Here is a 16,602-nt window from a genome sequence, read left to right on the forward strand (position 1 = left end):
CAGAATCAATTATTGAATTTTGTTAATCTTACCACATATAATGATAAGATTAGTAACGTTAATAATCTCGTTGAAATACAAATTTCGCGGAACGATATAAATTCACGTAAAGGACGACGGGAAACTGTTATCCTGGCACAGCTATACAGGTGCTATATATACAGCCACTCGACACACACCACACACGGCGCACGTGTGATATCAGAAATTTAAGAAATATCGATGGAGAAGAAACAATTGCCATTTCGTAAAAGCTTGATATATATTTCATTACAAGCATATAAATTTTGTTATAAAAATTATCGAAAAATTTTGTCTTCATTACAAACGGAACTAAAAATAATATTTTACGTTACCGTATCCACTCCTTTATTTATATTTATAATCCATTTATGCTCGACTGACATAAATATAATATCGATTCTACAAGTAGAGATAACGGCTTCTTGGATTGTAAATATAAGCAGACATTCCGGAGTGCCAGGGATCTCAGTCTTTTGCAATTTGTTCCGTGAAGACACGTCGCGGTTATACGTAGTTCATACAGTTATCTCTGCATCCCTTCTTGTATTTTATTAAACATCAAAATCCATTTAACTCGTATTCTATGTCATTCTCAGAATATATATGTTATTGAAAGAAATAATGAAATTCTAATTTCTAAATTAAAATAATGTCATCTTGTTCTTAATTATATTTTAATATTTTTCATAAATTTGTACTTTTTACAATTTCGAACTTGAGATTTTAGAAAATCTTGGAAAATTCTTAACCTCGTTGTAATACTCGAAACGATACTCACGTAAAAAAATAACAGCGGGGAAACTGTACCGCAGTCGCAGGCAACCGTGTGATGTGAGAAATGTTAGGGGAATATCGATAAAGAAGAAATAAATAATTGCCATTTCGTAAATGCTTGACACCTATTTTATTACAAAGATATAAATTTCATTACAAAACAATTAATAAAAAGTCTTGTCTTCATTACAAACAGAATTGAAAGCAGCACATTGTAAATCCAAATGTGTTTTATTTCTACACGCATAAATGTCTAAAAATGACAGGTTGTACTGGAGTTTGTTTTGTTTTGTTACGTGTTAAATAAACACGTTGAATTAAAAGTTAATTGTAATTAAATGAAATTAAAAGTTAATTTAATACGTTCAACCGTGTTAAATGACGCAATTTAAAATGGCAAGAAATGTGTAAGAGGCGGAACTTCAGTTAAAATAACACACTTGAATTTGCAATTTACGTTACCGCATCCACGTGTCCCATTATATCTATAATCGTATAAAATCCATTATGCTCGACTGATGTAAGACAATTTATCGACTCTACAATTAGAAAATAATCATATAGGATTTTTTAATTACTATATAAATATAAGCAGGACATTCCGGCGTGTCGGCTATCAGTCTTTTGGAGTTTGGTTCGTGAAGATACGTCGCGATTCGCAGATGCAGTACATACAATTTTTTACGCGCGTTCTTTCCGTTACATTTATTAAACGTTATAAGTTCAGTTAATTCGTGTGTGTGTGTGTGTGTCATTTCGCGCGCGCTACGTTTCCTTCGTCATTAAACACAGCCGTTGGTTTGTATCGGTCGCTTAAATTACGCATAAAAGTTACGAACAAAGATTTCGGTAGACAGCCACATATTGATTCTCATAATACACGCGCTCCGGCCCGAGGACTCTATGCGGTCTGAGACTAGCGAATGGATTCTTTTCTTTATAGATATAATCTACTTGTCTACCCAGAATTGTATTTATTCTGTCGGTCTCCTTCTCGAAGTCCTGAAGCGTGACAGACGTTAAGACGAACGGACAATTTTGCTTCGCTAGCATCCGTATGGACGGCGCCCACGTTTCCCTCTTAGACCCAAGTGCGCGCTCGTGAATACCCAGATTAAATCCTACGATCAAGTCTGGTTTTACGAATAACGGGCTGCGTACATAGTTCTCGTATAACACATCGTGGTACTTAAAAATCAAACTTTTGTTGTCTGGTGATGGACAGTCGTCACAAGTGCCTGACGGATCGAATTTACGTTTTAATTCCGGCCCTATCATTACAATCGTTACTGACATCACGGTCTCTATTATTAAACGTGGCAAAACTTCCCATCCGATTAAGGTGCATTCCTCGGCGGCGACACTCGCACCTACAACGTGAACGACTAGATTTTTCCGTTTTGCGGCATAGTTTAATAATCGCATAGCATGAAACAACGTCAAGGGACGTGTCAGATATTGTGAGTGATCGGCTGCCAAGATATCGTACGACATCGCCGAGTCAGTCTGAATAATCCCACAAGAGTTTACAAAGTCTTTCATGTTCCGAAATGTAACGTTTCCCGTGGCAAAAACGTGAGTCGCGTAAGAAAGCAGCACCAGATAATAACTTTCCTTTTTCGTAGCTACGAAATCTGAATGAAGACATAGTTCCAGTGGAGCGCAGATGTCCCCGTGCTCAGTGCCGTCTTTGTGATCTTTACAAAAGCTGGCAGCACACTTCTGACAATCCTTCAACGACCGAGCGTCCCGTTCGTGGCAAACCAGGCACTCCCTTGGAAAACGGAACATTTGCATCTCGTCCATCGTCAGACGACGTTTCAGCGTGCTCGACACCAGCAGTATGAACATCTGTTTCACGTTGGTACATTCCTCCGACGTTTCACCGCAAACATTCATGTTGTAGTTTTGCAGCACGTCCCGTATGGCTTTGCACAAAGGTTTGTGCTGCTTCCAGTGCTGCTTCTGATGTTCCTGACCGCAATAAGCGATCATCTTGCAGCCACCGCAACTCTTCAATTGGACGCAGTCGCCAAACCGTTTGCAAACGTGGCACATGGTCGCGTAGAAGAACTTGGTATAATCGTTATCAATATGATTTCTCGTTTCTGATTCCATGACTTCTGCTCACACAGTCGAATCTCGTTATATCAAAAGTCTCCTTCGGTGTAAGAGACAAATATATCCACAGTGTTTGGAATGTTGTGATTTCGCACAATTTCGCAGGTAACACGTGGAGCATTGTGGGCGCACGCGTAAATCGACTCTGTTGACTTCCCGCGCTTTTGACCTTCCTTCCAATGGTCCGTCTCGAAATCTTCCGGGGATATTGAAATCTATTGTTCACGTCGTGCTTTAGGTTTTCAGTACTGTCATTTACGTTGGATCACGAAATATAATTTGTTGACGTTGCGTTTGTAATTTGTACAGCTGTTACCTGCAAACATTGCAACGAGATTGATTATAATAATTAACACTTAAATTCTCACTGCTTGTTTGTAATTATAATACTAATTTTGATGTAACATTGTATTTTAAAATCATGTATGCAATTATAGTCATTCTCATAATGTAAATGAAAGAAAGAAATATATGAAGTGCCGATTTCTAAATTAAAATATGTTATCTTGTTCCTAATTATGTGCTAATATTTTTTATAATATTAAATATACTTTTAGAATTTCAATCTTAAGTATGGGAAATCACGATTCTTGGAAATATATTGAAAAATTCTTGAAATTTCTAATAGTGCAATTTCACCTAGACAGCACGTATATGTCTAAAGGTCCGTATTCATAGTCGGGTCGTCGGGTCTTATTTCAAGACTGTCTTAAGTAATGTTTTAAGATGCTAATGCGGCTCTGTGATTGGTTCATAACATCTTAAGATCGTACTTAAGAGTCTTAAATATAAGATTCGACTATGAATACCGGCCTAAGATGTCTTTTATGCGCGCTACCTAAGCCTGGCCGAATATATTCTCCTCATAATCGATTTTTGAGACTTTTGAGAAAATTCTTGAAAATGAAGAAATTCTTGGAACTTTAGATAGTGACAAGTTTTTGTAAAAATGCATTTTACAGAGAAAAAGTTTGGAATTTTGTTAATCTTAGCACAAGTGTATGCTGTTATTAGTAATGTTAATAATCTTGGAATACACGCTCCTCGAAATAATACTCACAAAAAACAAAGCAGGAAGCTGCATACTGCCAGGGCCACTCAATCTCCGCCGTTATTGTGATCATCGACTGTCACAGGAAGCTGTCGGCCTTTCTCACGTGTAATGTCAAAGCTATAAGAAATATCGAAAAAGAAACAATTGCTCCATTTAAATGCTTTGATATATATTTCATTAGAAAAATATAAATTTTATTATAAAACTTATCGATAAGTTTTGTCCTCATTACAAACGGAACTAAAAATAACAGCCATTGTAATAATATTTTACGTTGCCGTATCCACTCCTGTTATTTTTATAATCCATTTATGCTCGACTTCTATCAGATAATCGATTCAACAAGTAAATAATGGCTTCTTGGATTATAAATATAATTAGACATTCCGCAGGGTCGGATCTTACAATAAGTCTTCTGCAGCTTGTTTCGTGAAGAAATAACGCGCCGCGATTCGCAGACGTAGTTCACACAGTTATCTCTGCGTCACTTCTGTTGCATTTCTTAAACGTAAAAATCCATTTCACTCGTATTCTTTCATTTCTCACACGCAACGTTTTCTTTGGCATAAACACAGCCTTCAGCTTGTATCGGTAGCTTAAATTACGCATATCAATTACGAACAAAGACTTTGATAATAAATAACTACATACTGATTATGATAATACACGCGCTCGGGCCCCGAGGACTATGTGGTCTCAAACTAGCGAATGGGTTCTTTCCGCTATAGAGATAATCTATCTCCTTACCCAGGATTGTGTTCGCATTTTGTTCATCCCCTCAAGTTCCCATAGCTTGACAAACGTTAAGACAACCGGACAATTTTGTTTCCCTATCGCATGTATGGACGGCGCCCACATTTCCTTATTAGACCCAAGTTCATGACCCTCAATACCCAAGTTAAATCCTACAATCAAGTCCGGTTCTACGAATGATGGATTGAGTACATAATTATCGTATAACACATCGTGAAACTCAAAAAACAAACTTTTGTTTTCTAGCAATAAACAGAAATCACTAGTGCGTGACGGATCACATTTATCTTTTAACGGCGGCTCTATCATTATAACCACGACTAACATTACAGCCTCCATTAACTCCAGCAAAACTTAACACGAAAATAAGGTGACTACTTCGTTGTAATTCGCAACATGACTGATGACTAAATCTTTGCCTTTTAAAACATAGTTTAATAATCGCATAGCATATAACAACGTCAAGGAATGTGTCAGATATTGTGATCTTTCGGCTACCAAAATATCGTTCGATATCGCCGAGTCGACTGACTGTATTCGACTGTATTCCCGGTACACGACTGTATTCCCTGAAGTATATATAAAGTCTTTCATGTTCTGACATGTGCTCGCGTCCGAAATGTGTTTCAAGTCAGGAAACAGCTCCGGATGACTACTGAACTCTGTTATAGTTAATAAATCTGAACGAAGACCTAGTTCCAGGGAAGCGCAGATGTCCCTGTGCACAGTGTCGTCTTTGTGATTTTTACAAAAGCTGGCAGCACACTTCAGACAACTCTCCAACCAACGACTTAATGTTCCGTTCGTGGCAAACTAGGCACTCCCTTGGTAAACAGATCATATCCGTCTCACTCACATTCAGGGGACGTCCTAGCCTGGACGACACTAGCTGCATGAAGTTCAGTTTCTTGCCGGCCCAGTCCTCTGTAGTTTCACCACGATAATCCATGCTGTAGTCTCGCAGCACGTCCTGTATGGCTTTGCACAAAGGTTTGTGCTGCATCCAGTGCTGCTTCTGATGTTCAGGACCACAATAGGCGATCATCCAGCAGCCATCGCATCTCTTCAATTGGACGCCGTCCCCAAACCGTTTGCAAACGTGACACATCGTCGCGTAGAAGAACTTGTTATAGTCGTTATTAATTTGATTTCTCGCTTCTGATTCCATGACTTCTGCTTATACACAGTCTCGTTATATCAAAGTCTCCTTCAGCGTAAAGGACAAATATAGTGTTTGGAATGTTGTGATTTCACCCGTGATTTATCTTGCATCCGTAAAATATAAGCGTTAAGCAAAATATGACAAAATTGGTAAAATGATTATTCCATGCGATGAATAGGAAGGATACTGTTTATGCTGGTTTATCAAATAGAGTATTCGTGTGCACTCCACGACCGCTTATTGCTTCGTGATGCGATAGTATTCAAACACCATGCAAGTTTTTCTAGGCCGCTATTAGCTTTGTTCACAATAAGAATATTGAAACATAAATGAAGTTGTTTTAAGAAAAACGACTCCCGGGCGAAGCCCGGGTAACCAGTTAGTCGATTCTACAAGTAGATAATGACTTCTTGGATTATAAATATAAATTGACATTCCGGAGTGTCGGATTTCAGTCTTTTGCATCAGTTTATTTCGTGAAGACGCGTCGCAATTCGCGGTTGTAGTTTATACAGTTATCTCTGCGTCCATTCCGTTGCATTTATTAAACGTAAAATTCCATTAATAACTCGTATTCTTTGATTTCGCACACGCAACGTTTTCGTGATGCGATAGTACTCGAGCACCAAGTTTTTCAAACAGCTATATGCTTAGCTCTGGTATCCGCGTGAGGCTGAAGCCTGCAACGAATAAAGCGTAGAGTCGTTAGATAAAATCTAGAGTGTTCTTTCGAATCGCCAGATCTGTAAATATACGCTCTTGCCTGTAACCTACGTTCTTAATAATCGGCGACGTGCAGGCTTCTGTCGAAACAAATTTTATATAATTCAATATTTATTGAATTTTGTTAATTGTAGCACACATATATGTGCTACTATTAAGTAATGTTAATAATCTCATCGGAACAGGCGCTCCTCGAAACAATACTCACGTAAAGAACGGCGGGAAACTTCACTGCGTCTACTACGGCCAGTGACCAGTTCTGGCCACTGGCCACTCGATCTCTGCTTACGGCTATTGTTTTGATCGTCGACGTCGACCGTCGCAGGCAGCTGTCACGCTGTCACATGCGTGATGTGATGAACGTCAAGAATACCGATCAAGAAGAATTAAATAATTGCCATTTCGTAAATGCTTGACATATTTTATTACAAAGATATAAATTTTATTATAAAACAATTATTAAAAAGTCTTGTCTTCATTACCAACAGAATTGAAAGCAACTTGTAAATCGAAGTGTGTTGTTTCTACACGTATAAACGTCTAAAAATGACACATTTAACTGAATTAAGCTTACTTTACATATTTTGTTGCGTGTTAAATTAACACGTTGAATCGTATTAAATTAAAAGTTAGTTTAATACGTTCAACCGTGTTAAATGACGTGATTTAAAACGGCAAACAATGTATAAGGAAAGTTCAAAGTAACACACTTAGATTTACAGAGTGCAGTCATGCCAGTCGAATTACACATATATTCATATTTTACAATTTACATTACCACATCCACGTGTCTTGTTATATCTATAATGTTGTATATCTATAATCCATTATGCTCGATGTAAGACAATCGACTCTACAACTAGACGTAATGTGCCCTAGGATTTCTGGATTATTATACATATATATAAGCGGACATTCCGGAGTGTCGGCTCTCAGTCGATTGGAGTTTGTTTCGTGAAAACACGTCGCGATTCGCAGATGTAGTGCATACAATTTTCTTTGCGTTCTTTTTTTCGTTACACTTAATGAACATTAAATTTAGTTAATTCGTGTGTGTCCATTTCGCGCGCGTTACGTTTCCTTCGCCATCAAAACACAGCCTTTAATCTGTATCGATCGCTCAAATTACGCATATCAGTTACGGACAAAAACTTTGGTAGACAACTACATATTGATTATGATAACACACGCGCTCTGGCCCGGGGACTCTATGTGGCGTTAAACTAGCGTATAAATTCTTTTCTCTGTAGATATAATCTACCTGTCTGCCCAGAATTGTATTTATTCTGTCGATATTCTTCTCGAAGTCCTGACGCGTGGCAGACGTTAAGACGAAAGGACAATTTTGCTCCGCCAGCATCCGTATGGACGGCGCCCACGTTTCCCTCTCGGATCCAAGTTCATGCTTGTAAATATTCAGGTTAAATCCTACAACCAAGTCCGGTTCTACGAATAACGAGCTGCGTACATACTCCTCATATAACACATCGTGAAAATGAAGCGTCAAACATTTTTTCTCCCGTGACATACAGTTATCGCAAGATTCGCAAGTATGTGACGGATTTAATTTACGTGTTAATTCCGGTCCTATCAATATAAGTACCACTGACATCTCGGTCCCTATTAAACGCGCCAAAACTTTCCACCCGGTCAAGGTTGTTTCTTCGACGCAATTCGCACCTATAACATGAACTACTAAATCGTTGCTTTTTGGGACATAGTTTAATAATCGCACAGCATGAAACAGCGTCAAGGGACGCGTCAGATGTTCTGACTGATTAGCTGCCAAGACATTGTACAATATCTCCGAGTCAGTCGGAGATATTGGCTGAATATTTTCAAAAGTCTGAATATTCCCAAAAGTCTTTACAAAGTCTTTCATGTTCTGAAATGTACTCGTGCAAGAAATATGTTGAAAGTCAATATCCGAAGGTTTGTTTCTCTCTACTATAGAAAATAAACCTGTGCAAAGACATAGTTCCAGGGGAGCGCAGATGTCCCTGTGCTCGGTGTCGTCTGTGTGATTTTTACAAAAGCTGGCAGCACATTTCTGACAAACCTCCAACAACTTATCGTTCTTTTCATGGCAAATTAGGCACTCCTTTGGAAATCTGAACATTTCTGTCTCGTCCTTCTTCAGATGACGGCCCAGCTTGCGCGACACCAGCATCATGAAGATCAGCTTCCTCTCGTCACAATCCTCTGAATCTTTACCGCGATCATTAAAGTCGTATTCCTGCAACGCTTCCTGTATGGCTTTGCACAAAGGTTTGTGCTGCTTCCAGTGCTGCTTCTGATGTTCCTGACCACAATAGGCGATCATCCTGCAGTTACCGCATCTCGGCAAACGAACGCCGTCGCCAAACCGCTTGCAAACGTGACACATGGTCGCGTAGAAGAACTTGTTATAGTCGTTATTAATTTGATTCCCCGCTTCTGATTCCATGACTTCTGCTTATACACAGTCTCGTTATATCAAAGTCTCCTTCAGTGTAAAGGACAAATATAGCTAAGTGTTTGGAATGTTGTAATTTCACCCTTGATTTATCTTGCACCTATAAGATATGTGCGTTAAGTAAAATATGACAAAATTGGTAGAATGATTATTCCATGCGATGAATAGGAAGGATACCGTTTATGCTGGTGTATCAAATAGAGGATTCGTGTGCACTCCACGACCGCTTGCTTCGTGATGCGATAGTATTCAAACACCATGCAAGCTTTACTAGGCCGCTATTAGCTTAGTTCTGGTATCTGCGCGAGGCTGAAGCCTGCAACAAATAAACGTAGTTAGATAAAATCTCGAGTGCTTTTCGAACCGCAAAATCTTTAAATATGCTCTGACCTGTAAATATATATATGCTGTAACCTGACCTACGTTTCTAATCTGTGATAAACGAGGTTTTGCGGAAACGTACTTTATACAGAATCAATTGTTGAATTTTGTTAATCTCACCACATATATTATGAAATTATTGATAACGTTAATAATCTCGTTGAAAAACACCCTCCGCGAAACGATACTTACTCACGTGAAGAACGGCGGGGAACTATTATACTGCCACAGGTGCTACAGCCACTCGACCTCTGTCATTGTTTTGATCGTCGACTATGGCAAGCATCTGTGAATCTGACACGCGTCGCACACGGCGCACGTGTGATGTCAGAAATATCGCTGGAGAAAAAACAATATTGTCATTCCGTAAATGCTTGATATATATTTTATTACAAAGATATAAATTTCATCGCAAACAATTAACGAAAATTCTTACAAACAGAACTGAAAGCAACAACCATTGTATTTCCATTGTTTAATCGCTGTATATCTGCAATCAATTATGCTCGATGTAAGACAATAATCGACTCTACAAGTAGATAATGTATTTCGCGCGTGCTACGTTTTCTTCGGTATAAAACACATCAGCATCTAGCATAGTTCGTGTCGGTCGCTTAAATTACGCAAATCTGTTACGAACAAAGACTCTTGTAAATAATTACATATTGATTCATATAAAATACGTACTTCGGCGCGACGTTTCTAAACGGACTTAAACTAGCGAATGGATTCTCTCCACTATAAAAGTAATTTACCTTTCTACCCAGAATTGTGTTTATTTTGTTTGTCCCCTTCTCTAAGTTTTGAAGCGTGACAAACGTTAAAAGAAACGGACAATTTTGTTTCGCTAGCATTTGTATGGACAGCGCCCACGTTTCCTCACTGGACCCAAGTTTATGCTTGTGAATATCCAAATTAAACCCTACAACCAAGTCCGGTTTTACGAATGACGAGCTGCGTACATAGTTCTCATATAACACGTCGTGAAACTCAAACGTCAAACATTTTTCCTTTCGTGATCTACAGTTATCGCAAACGTGTGACGGATATAATTTACGCGTTAATTCCGGCCCTATCAATATAACTACCACTGACATCCCTATTAAACGCGGCAATAATTCCCAATCTGTCAAGGAGATTTCTTCGACGCAATTCGCACCTATAACATGAACGACTAAATCGTTGCTTTTTGGGACATAGTTTAATAATCGCATAGCATGAAACAACGTTAAGGAAAGTGTCAAATCTAGCGAGTGTTTGGCTGCCAAGACATCGTACGACATTTCCGAGTGAGTCTGAATATTCCCAAAAGCCTTTATAAAGTTTTTCATGTTCTGAAATGTACCCGTGTATGAAACGTGTTGCAAGTAAGAATGCAGACCTGAAGGATTGTTTTCCTCTCCTATAGAAGATAAATATATATGAAGACATAGTTCCAGGGGACCGCAGAGGTTCTTGTGTTCAATACCGTCTTTGTGATTTTGACAAAAGCTGGCAAGGCACTTCTGACAATCCTTCAACGACTGAGCGTTTCGTTCGTGGCAAACCAGGCACTCCCTTGGAAAATCGAACATGTCTGTCTCATCCAAATTCAGGATACGTCCCAGCCTGAACGACACTAACCGCTTGAATTTCAGCTTCTTGTCGGTCCATTCCTCCGTAGTTTCACCGCCATCAGCCATGCTGTAGTTTTGCAGCACGTCCCGTATGGCTTTGCACAAAGATTTGTGCTGCTTCCAGTGCTGCTTCTGATGTTCCTTACCGCAATAGGAGATCATCTTGCAGTTACTGCATCGCTTCAAAGAGACGCCGTCGCCAAACCGTTTGCAAACGTGACACATGGTCGCGAAGAAGAATTTGTTATAATCGTTATTTTGATTTCTCGCTTCTGATTCCATGACTTCTGCCTATACACAGTCTCGCTGTATCAAAATTTCCTTTAATGTAAAGGACAAATATAGTGTTTATGGAACGGTGTGATTTCACAGGTTGCACCCACAGGACATGAGTGTTAAGCAAAATATGACAAAATTGTTAGAATAATTATCATTCCATGCGATGAATAAAAAGGATACCGTTTATGCTGGCGTTATCAAATAGACAAATAGAGGATTCGCGTGTACTTCGCGTATATCCAGGACTGCATGCTTCGTGATACGGTAGTACTCGAGAACGAAACTTTTTCAGGCCGCTACCAACTTAGCTCTGGTGTCTGCGTGAGGCTGAAGCCTGCAACAATAAATAAACGTAGTCGTTAGATAAAGTCTCGAGTGCTTTTCGAATCGATCGCAAAATCTGTAAATATGCTCTCATCTGTAAATATATATGCTGTAACCTGATCTACGTTCCTAATCTGTGATTAACGAGCTTTTACTTTATACAGAATCAATTATTGGATTTTGTTAATCTTACCACATACCTATATATGAAATTATTGATAACGTTTATAATCTCGTTGAAATACACCCTCCGCGAAACGATACTTACTCACGTAAAGAACGGCGGGGAACTATTATACTGCCACAAGTGCTACAGTCACTCGACCTCTGTTATTGTTTTGATCGTCGACTATGGCAAGCATCTGTGAATCTGTCACGCGTCGCACACGGCGCACGTGTTATGTCAGAGATTTCAGAAATATCGATGGAGATTAAACAATTGCCATTTCGTATATATAAATGCTTGATATATATTTTATTACAAAGATATAAATTTTATTATAAAAATTATCGAAAAGTTTTGTCTTCATTACAAACGGAACTAAAAGCAATAGTCATTGTAATGATATTTTACGTTACCGCATCCACTCCTCTTATATTTATAATCCATTTATGCTCGACTGATACAAAGATAATCGATTCTACAAGCAGATAATAGCTTCTTGGATTGTAAATATAAGCAGACATTCCGGAGTGTCGGATCTCAGTCTTTTGCAGTTTATTTCGTGAAGACGTCACAATTCGCAGATGTACATTTTTTTTTTGCGTTCCTTCCGTTGCATTTATTAAACATTAAGTTCAGTTAATTCGTGTGTGTCATTTCGCGCGCGCTACGTTTTCTTCGGCATAAAACACATCAGCATCTATAGTTTGTGTCGGTCGCTTAAATTACGCAAATCTTATACGAACAAAGACTTTTGTAGATAATTACATAATGATTCATATAAAATACGTACTTCGGCGCGATGTATCTAATCGGATGTAAACTAGCGAATGGATTTTTTCCGCTATATAGATAGTCTACCTCTTTATCCAGGATTGTGTTTATTTTGTTTGTCCCCTTCTCTAAGTTTTGAAGCGTGATAAACGTTAAGGTGAACGGAGAATTTTGTTTCGCTAGCATCTGTATGGACGGCGCCCACGTTTCCTCACTGGACCCAAGTTTATGCTCGTAAATATCCAGGTGAAAATTTCCCAATTTTTCAAGAAGATTTTCTTCGACACAATTCGCACCTAGACCATGAATGACTAGATTTTTACTTTTTGGGACATAGTTTAATAATTGCATAGCATGAAACAACGTTAAGGAACATGTCAGATGGTCTGACTGTACAGCTGCCAAGACATTGTACAGCGTCTCATCTCCGAGTCAATCTGAATATTTCCAAAAAAGTCTTTCATGTTCTGAAATGTACCCGTGTATGAAATGTGTTGCAAGTAAGAATGTAAGTACGGAGAACTGTTTTCCTCTCCTACTGAAGATAAATGTGTACGAAGCCATAGTTCCGTCCGTGCAAAGTACCGTCTTTGGGATTTTGACAAAAGCTGGCAACACAATTCTAACACAATTCTGACAATCCTTTAACGACTGAGCATTCCATTCGTGGCAAACCAGGCACTCCCTTGGAAAATAGAACATTTCTGTCTCATACAAATTCAGGGGACGTCTCTGCCTGGACGACACTAGCCGCATGAAGTTCAGCTTCTTGTCGGTCCATTCCTCCGTAGTTTCACCGCGATCGTCCATGTTGTAGTCTCGCAGCGCGTCCCGTATAGCTTTGCACAAAGGTTTGTGCTGCTTCCAGTGCTGCTTCTGATGTTACTGACCACAATCGACGATGGTATCATTGGACAAACTTTGAGCTACAAAAATTGATTAAGTATCAAGAGAATACTTAACAATCATTAAAGACAATCAGTAATATGTGACAAAAGAACAGTGTTGTGATTTCTTGATTTAAGCACAATTTGAATGCAATGCTAAAAACACAGCAATGCTGCAATTTGTGCTCTATCGATTTTAAAAATCAAAATGCAAAACCTTATGACTCGATATCGCTTGCTATTGAATTTAAAGAGATGTTAGAATTTACTTATGTGAAATGTAAGTATGGCAGAAATACTTCTCTCTCGTTCTCCATTCGTGACATAATTAAATTAAAAACTAAAATTTTAAAAATTACAATTTCAAACGTTTTATGAACATAAGCTTTAGTTTATTTTAATTCTATGTACATTCAGAATTAATCTACATATTATTTATTTTCATAAAAAAGATACATTCTGTACAATACAGAATTTATAAAATTTCCGGGATCACAGGAGATTGGAGTGTTACGACATATGTGCGCGCACATACACACAACTCCATAATATAAAAACTTCATATATTATACTCTTAGCGTTATTCATTGCAATATATGCACATATATACGTACATATACATATATATGTACTATATGTAGTGTATATATATATATATATATATGTATATGTAGTTTGATTTGATATAATATACTATAATATAGATATTTATTTCAAAATATTATCCTGCGTCTGGAAAGTTCTGAATTGTATTTTAATTGATAAAAAACGCTATACAACTAGCCAAGTTAGAATTTAAAGTCAAGACAATTGCATAAGATTTGCATAAATCTTATGCAGACCTAGATCTAATTGTTTGCCGAAATGCGCCGTAAATTATCGCACAAAAATTTGGTGTTTTACCATATACACGTCAGAATCGATCTATGACAACTGGCAGGCACGTAATAATCTAAAAGATAACGAAGGACTTAACTTGGAATTTGTCCTTTCCAAATTTACAAAGTTATAATCACCTATTATATTCCGATCGTTGCCTTTTTTAAGCTTTGAAAAATCGCACAACACGAACGACATATTGTTTGCATATCGGACATTCGGACATTTGTTTACCACAGTTTATACAACAAGCCATATGGCCGCATTCCAAAATTACACACTCGATCGGTGCGTCCCAGCAGATTTTGCACAATTCTTCCTCGCTGAGTTTTTCCACATCTGTAACAATTTATTTGCGACAAGTGCTAAAGAAATAATAAAACATATATATCTTTTATATTAAACCATCATTTATATGTGTAAATATTTGTTACTTAAGGCGTAATAGACATTAAAATTAATTTGAATATAAATATTACTATCGAATTGCGTTATAATATAATGTATCTTATACATTACCCTTTCTGGATTGACTATATTCGTGCCATAATCTGGAAACTTTGTTCAGTAAGTCCTGTCTCTCTATGCAGCCTTTATAATCCACGCGATTTGTACTCAACAGATTTTTTAATTGTTTAATGCTTAGATACTCTAGTTCCGACGCTTCCTTTATATCCGACAATTGCACTTTGTCTGACCACTGGGAGAAAAGAGAAGACAGAATTACAATGAATGCATGTGTTTTATAAGTGTTGCTTGCAATCACGTACGTACCGTGGGGATCTCTGTGACCATATCCGATTTTTTCTCGTCCGACGTTTCGGGAACTTCCTCCTGTTCGGTGATTACTGGCTCTGGTGCGGTACTAGGCCCGGTTGGATTATCACTCTCAAATACTTCTTCTATTTCGACGTCACTACCTTTCGTCGGTTTCTCCCCGGGTGATTCGTTTTCGCTGCTAAATGGAACGCTAATAATTGGGCTACTGTCACTGCTTTCACTCGCTTCCTCCGCCATTTCGACATCCTCGTTTCTTACGGGTTCCGCTGGCGCCTCCGCGTCAGGTTCATTATTCGCGGTACTGACATTTGGCATGTTTTCCATTCTGTTTGAACCGGGGTCAATCCTGGAACTGAATAGACGTATTACTTCAAAGTATTATTTAAGAAAAGATATGTAATTTGCATGCATTTTGTATTAAAATGAGTTCTTGTCAGTTACAAAATCTGGCTTTCAAAGAGTTAAAGTGTCGATATCAATAAAACATACTGCAATGTAAAACGTACTGTGGTTCTTCGGCAGCATTTTGTGTCCTGGCGCTTGTACTGTGGTCGAAGCTCAAGCACGAGTCAGTTCCATTAGCAAAGAGCATTAGTAGATGTACCAGGTCCTCTTTTTCTGAAAGCAAAGTACGGTTCTATAAAAAAAATTCTTCGAGTTCCTACAAAATTAGTGTCGATTAACGAGCTATTGTTACAGAGAGATTTGTTGGCGGGCAGTATATTAATGCACATACCGACGCAACCCCTGACAGAAACCTTCTTCGCCACAAGGTACTGACGCAAGTCCCTCGAACGTATTTGTCTGATTTGATTCCTGATGAGCGGCCTCCTGGACAACAGGCCGCAGCTGTCGCAAGCGAACACCTTGTCCAGCCGTTTGATCACGCATTCGGAGCAGAAGTACCTCAGGCAGTCCACGCACTGTTTCTAAAAGTTACACGAGAAACATAAAAAATATGCCACAACACTATAAATCCAGGATTTCCCGATCAAGAATCCCGATCGGGTTCAACCAGAAAATCCAAAATTCCTCGAACCGGATGTAAACCGTAAATCCGTAAATAATCGAGAAAAATTCTAGGATTACCTAACGGAGGGGGATAAAGGTCAAATGTTAATCTCAATACAATAGTTTAGTGCGCAGCGAAATCGACGACACACTTGACGCTACGATATTTGCGTGACAATTTGCGAAGGAGGCTCGAATTCATCGCCCAGAGATATATACACAGCTCGACGTCGAGAGATTCGTCGAACCGTCGGACTGTCCTTCGGGACCCTCGTTCGACGTGGGGGGAAAAAGCGCCAGATGCCACGACGGAGGATGCTCACTCACTTTTCTCTTGAACAGGTTGAACTTCGCGTTACACGCCTCGCAAGCCATTTCGCTGGGCCTCCCGCAGCTGCCCGCTCGTCGACCTGAAAACGACGTCCTCGTTTCGCGCGCCGTG

At 38.8% G+C, this 16,602-nt stretch overlaps 4 protein-coding genes and 1 pseudogene across 13 annotated transcripts in view; all 5 read right to left on the reverse strand.

Annotated features, from left to right (window-relative positions):
* Positions 1-1,525: 1,525 nt before the first annotated feature.
* LOC143893201 (uncharacterized) lies at positions 1,526-5,720 on the reverse strand. The gene is made up of 3 exons (XM_077398305.1): positions 5,583-5,720; positions 3,980-4,090; positions 1,526-3,235 (listed from the first exon to the last, which is right to left on the reverse strand). Exon 3 carries the CDS (start codon positions 2,914-2,916, stop codon positions 1,630-1,632), a length of 1,287 nt encoding a protein of 428 aa, XP_077254431.1. The 5' UTR covers positions 2,917-3,235; positions 3,980-4,090; positions 5,583-5,720; the 3' UTR covers positions 1,526-1,629.
* A 503-nt stretch (positions 5,721-6,223) lies between these two features.
* On the reverse strand, positions 6,224-9,666 carry LOC143893200 (uncharacterized). 4 transcript variants are annotated; one of them, XR_013255733.1, is made up of 5 exons: positions 9,457-9,666; positions 9,244-9,382; positions 6,820-9,166; positions 6,663-6,691; positions 6,224-6,568 (listed from the first exon to the last, which is right to left on the reverse strand). XR_013255733.1 is itself a non-coding variant. In XM_077398302.1 (3 exons), exon 3 carries the CDS (start codon positions 9,055-9,057, stop codon positions 7,750-7,752), a length of 1,308 nt encoding a protein of 435 aa, XP_077254428.1. In that variant the 5' UTR covers positions 9,058-9,166; positions 9,244-9,382; positions 9,457-9,666; the 3' UTR covers positions 6,224-7,749. The 4 variants fall into 4 exon arrangements, 2 of the variants coding, with proteins under 2 accessions (XP_077254428.1, XP_077254430.1); XR_013255734.1 differs by lacking the exon at positions 6,663-6,691; XM_077398302.1 differs by having other exon boundaries at positions 6,224-9,166.
* A 160-nt stretch (positions 9,667-9,826) lies between these two features.
* LOC143893202 (uncharacterized) lies at positions 9,827-12,824 on the reverse strand. 5 transcript variants are annotated; one of them, XM_077398310.1, is made up of 4 exons: positions 11,867-11,973; positions 11,523-11,676; positions 10,916-11,369; positions 9,827-10,849 (listed from the first exon to the last, which is right to left on the reverse strand). In XM_077398310.1, exons 3-4 carry the CDS (start codon positions 11,343-11,345, stop codon positions 10,080-10,082), a joined length of 1,200 nt encoding a protein of 399 aa, XP_077254436.1. In that variant the 5' UTR covers positions 11,346-11,369; positions 11,523-11,676; positions 11,867-11,973; the 3' UTR covers positions 9,827-10,079. The 5 variants fall into 5 exon arrangements, with proteins under 5 accessions (XP_077254436.1, XP_077254433.1, XP_077254435.1 ...); XM_077398307.1 differs by lacking the exon at positions 11,867-11,973 and adding an exon at positions 12,691-12,824 and having other exon boundaries at positions 9,828-11,369; XM_077398309.1 differs by having other exon boundaries at positions 9,828-11,384; positions 11,867-12,097.
* Positions 12,112-14,648, reverse strand: LOC143893210 (uncharacterized; annotated as a pseudogene). The gene is made up of 2 exons (XR_013255735.1): positions 14,507-14,648; positions 12,112-13,529 (listed from the first exon to the last, which is right to left on the reverse strand). The product of XR_013255735.1 is annotated as an uncharacterized LOC143893210 (transcript).
* Positions 14,125-16,602, reverse strand: part of LOC143893204 (E3 ubiquitin-protein ligase RNF34) — a 2,710-nt gene continuing 232 nt past the window's right edge. Inside the window, exons 1-6 of one of the 2 annotated variants that reach the window (XM_077398323.1) lie at positions 16,488-16,602; positions 15,886-16,078; positions 15,656-15,767; positions 15,144-15,501; positions 14,889-15,069; positions 14,125-14,734 (exon numbers count right to left, since the gene is read on the reverse strand). The exon at positions 16,488-16,602 is cut by the window's right edge and continues 232 nt beyond it. In XM_077398323.1, the coding sequence (XP_077254449.1) occupies positions 14,643-14,734; positions 14,889-15,069; positions 15,144-15,501; positions 15,656-15,767; positions 15,886-16,078; positions 16,488-16,535 (984 nt within the window). In that variant the 5' untranslated portion in view covers positions 16,536-16,602 and the 3' untranslated portion in view covers positions 14,125-14,642. The remainder of the gene's footprint in view (positions 14,735-14,888; positions 15,070-15,143; positions 15,502-15,655; positions 15,768-15,885; positions 16,079-16,487) is intronic. The other variant, XM_077398322.1, reaches the window with a different exon arrangement.

This window comes from Temnothorax americanus, unplaced genomic scaffold (genome assembly GCF_048541705.1).
Source record: "Temnothorax americanus isolate GAGA-0224 unplaced genomic scaffold, ASM4854170v1 Scaffold12, whole genome shotgun sequence".
Classification (NCBI taxonomy): domain Eukaryota; kingdom Metazoa; phylum Arthropoda; class Insecta; order Hymenoptera; family Formicidae; genus Temnothorax; species Temnothorax americanus.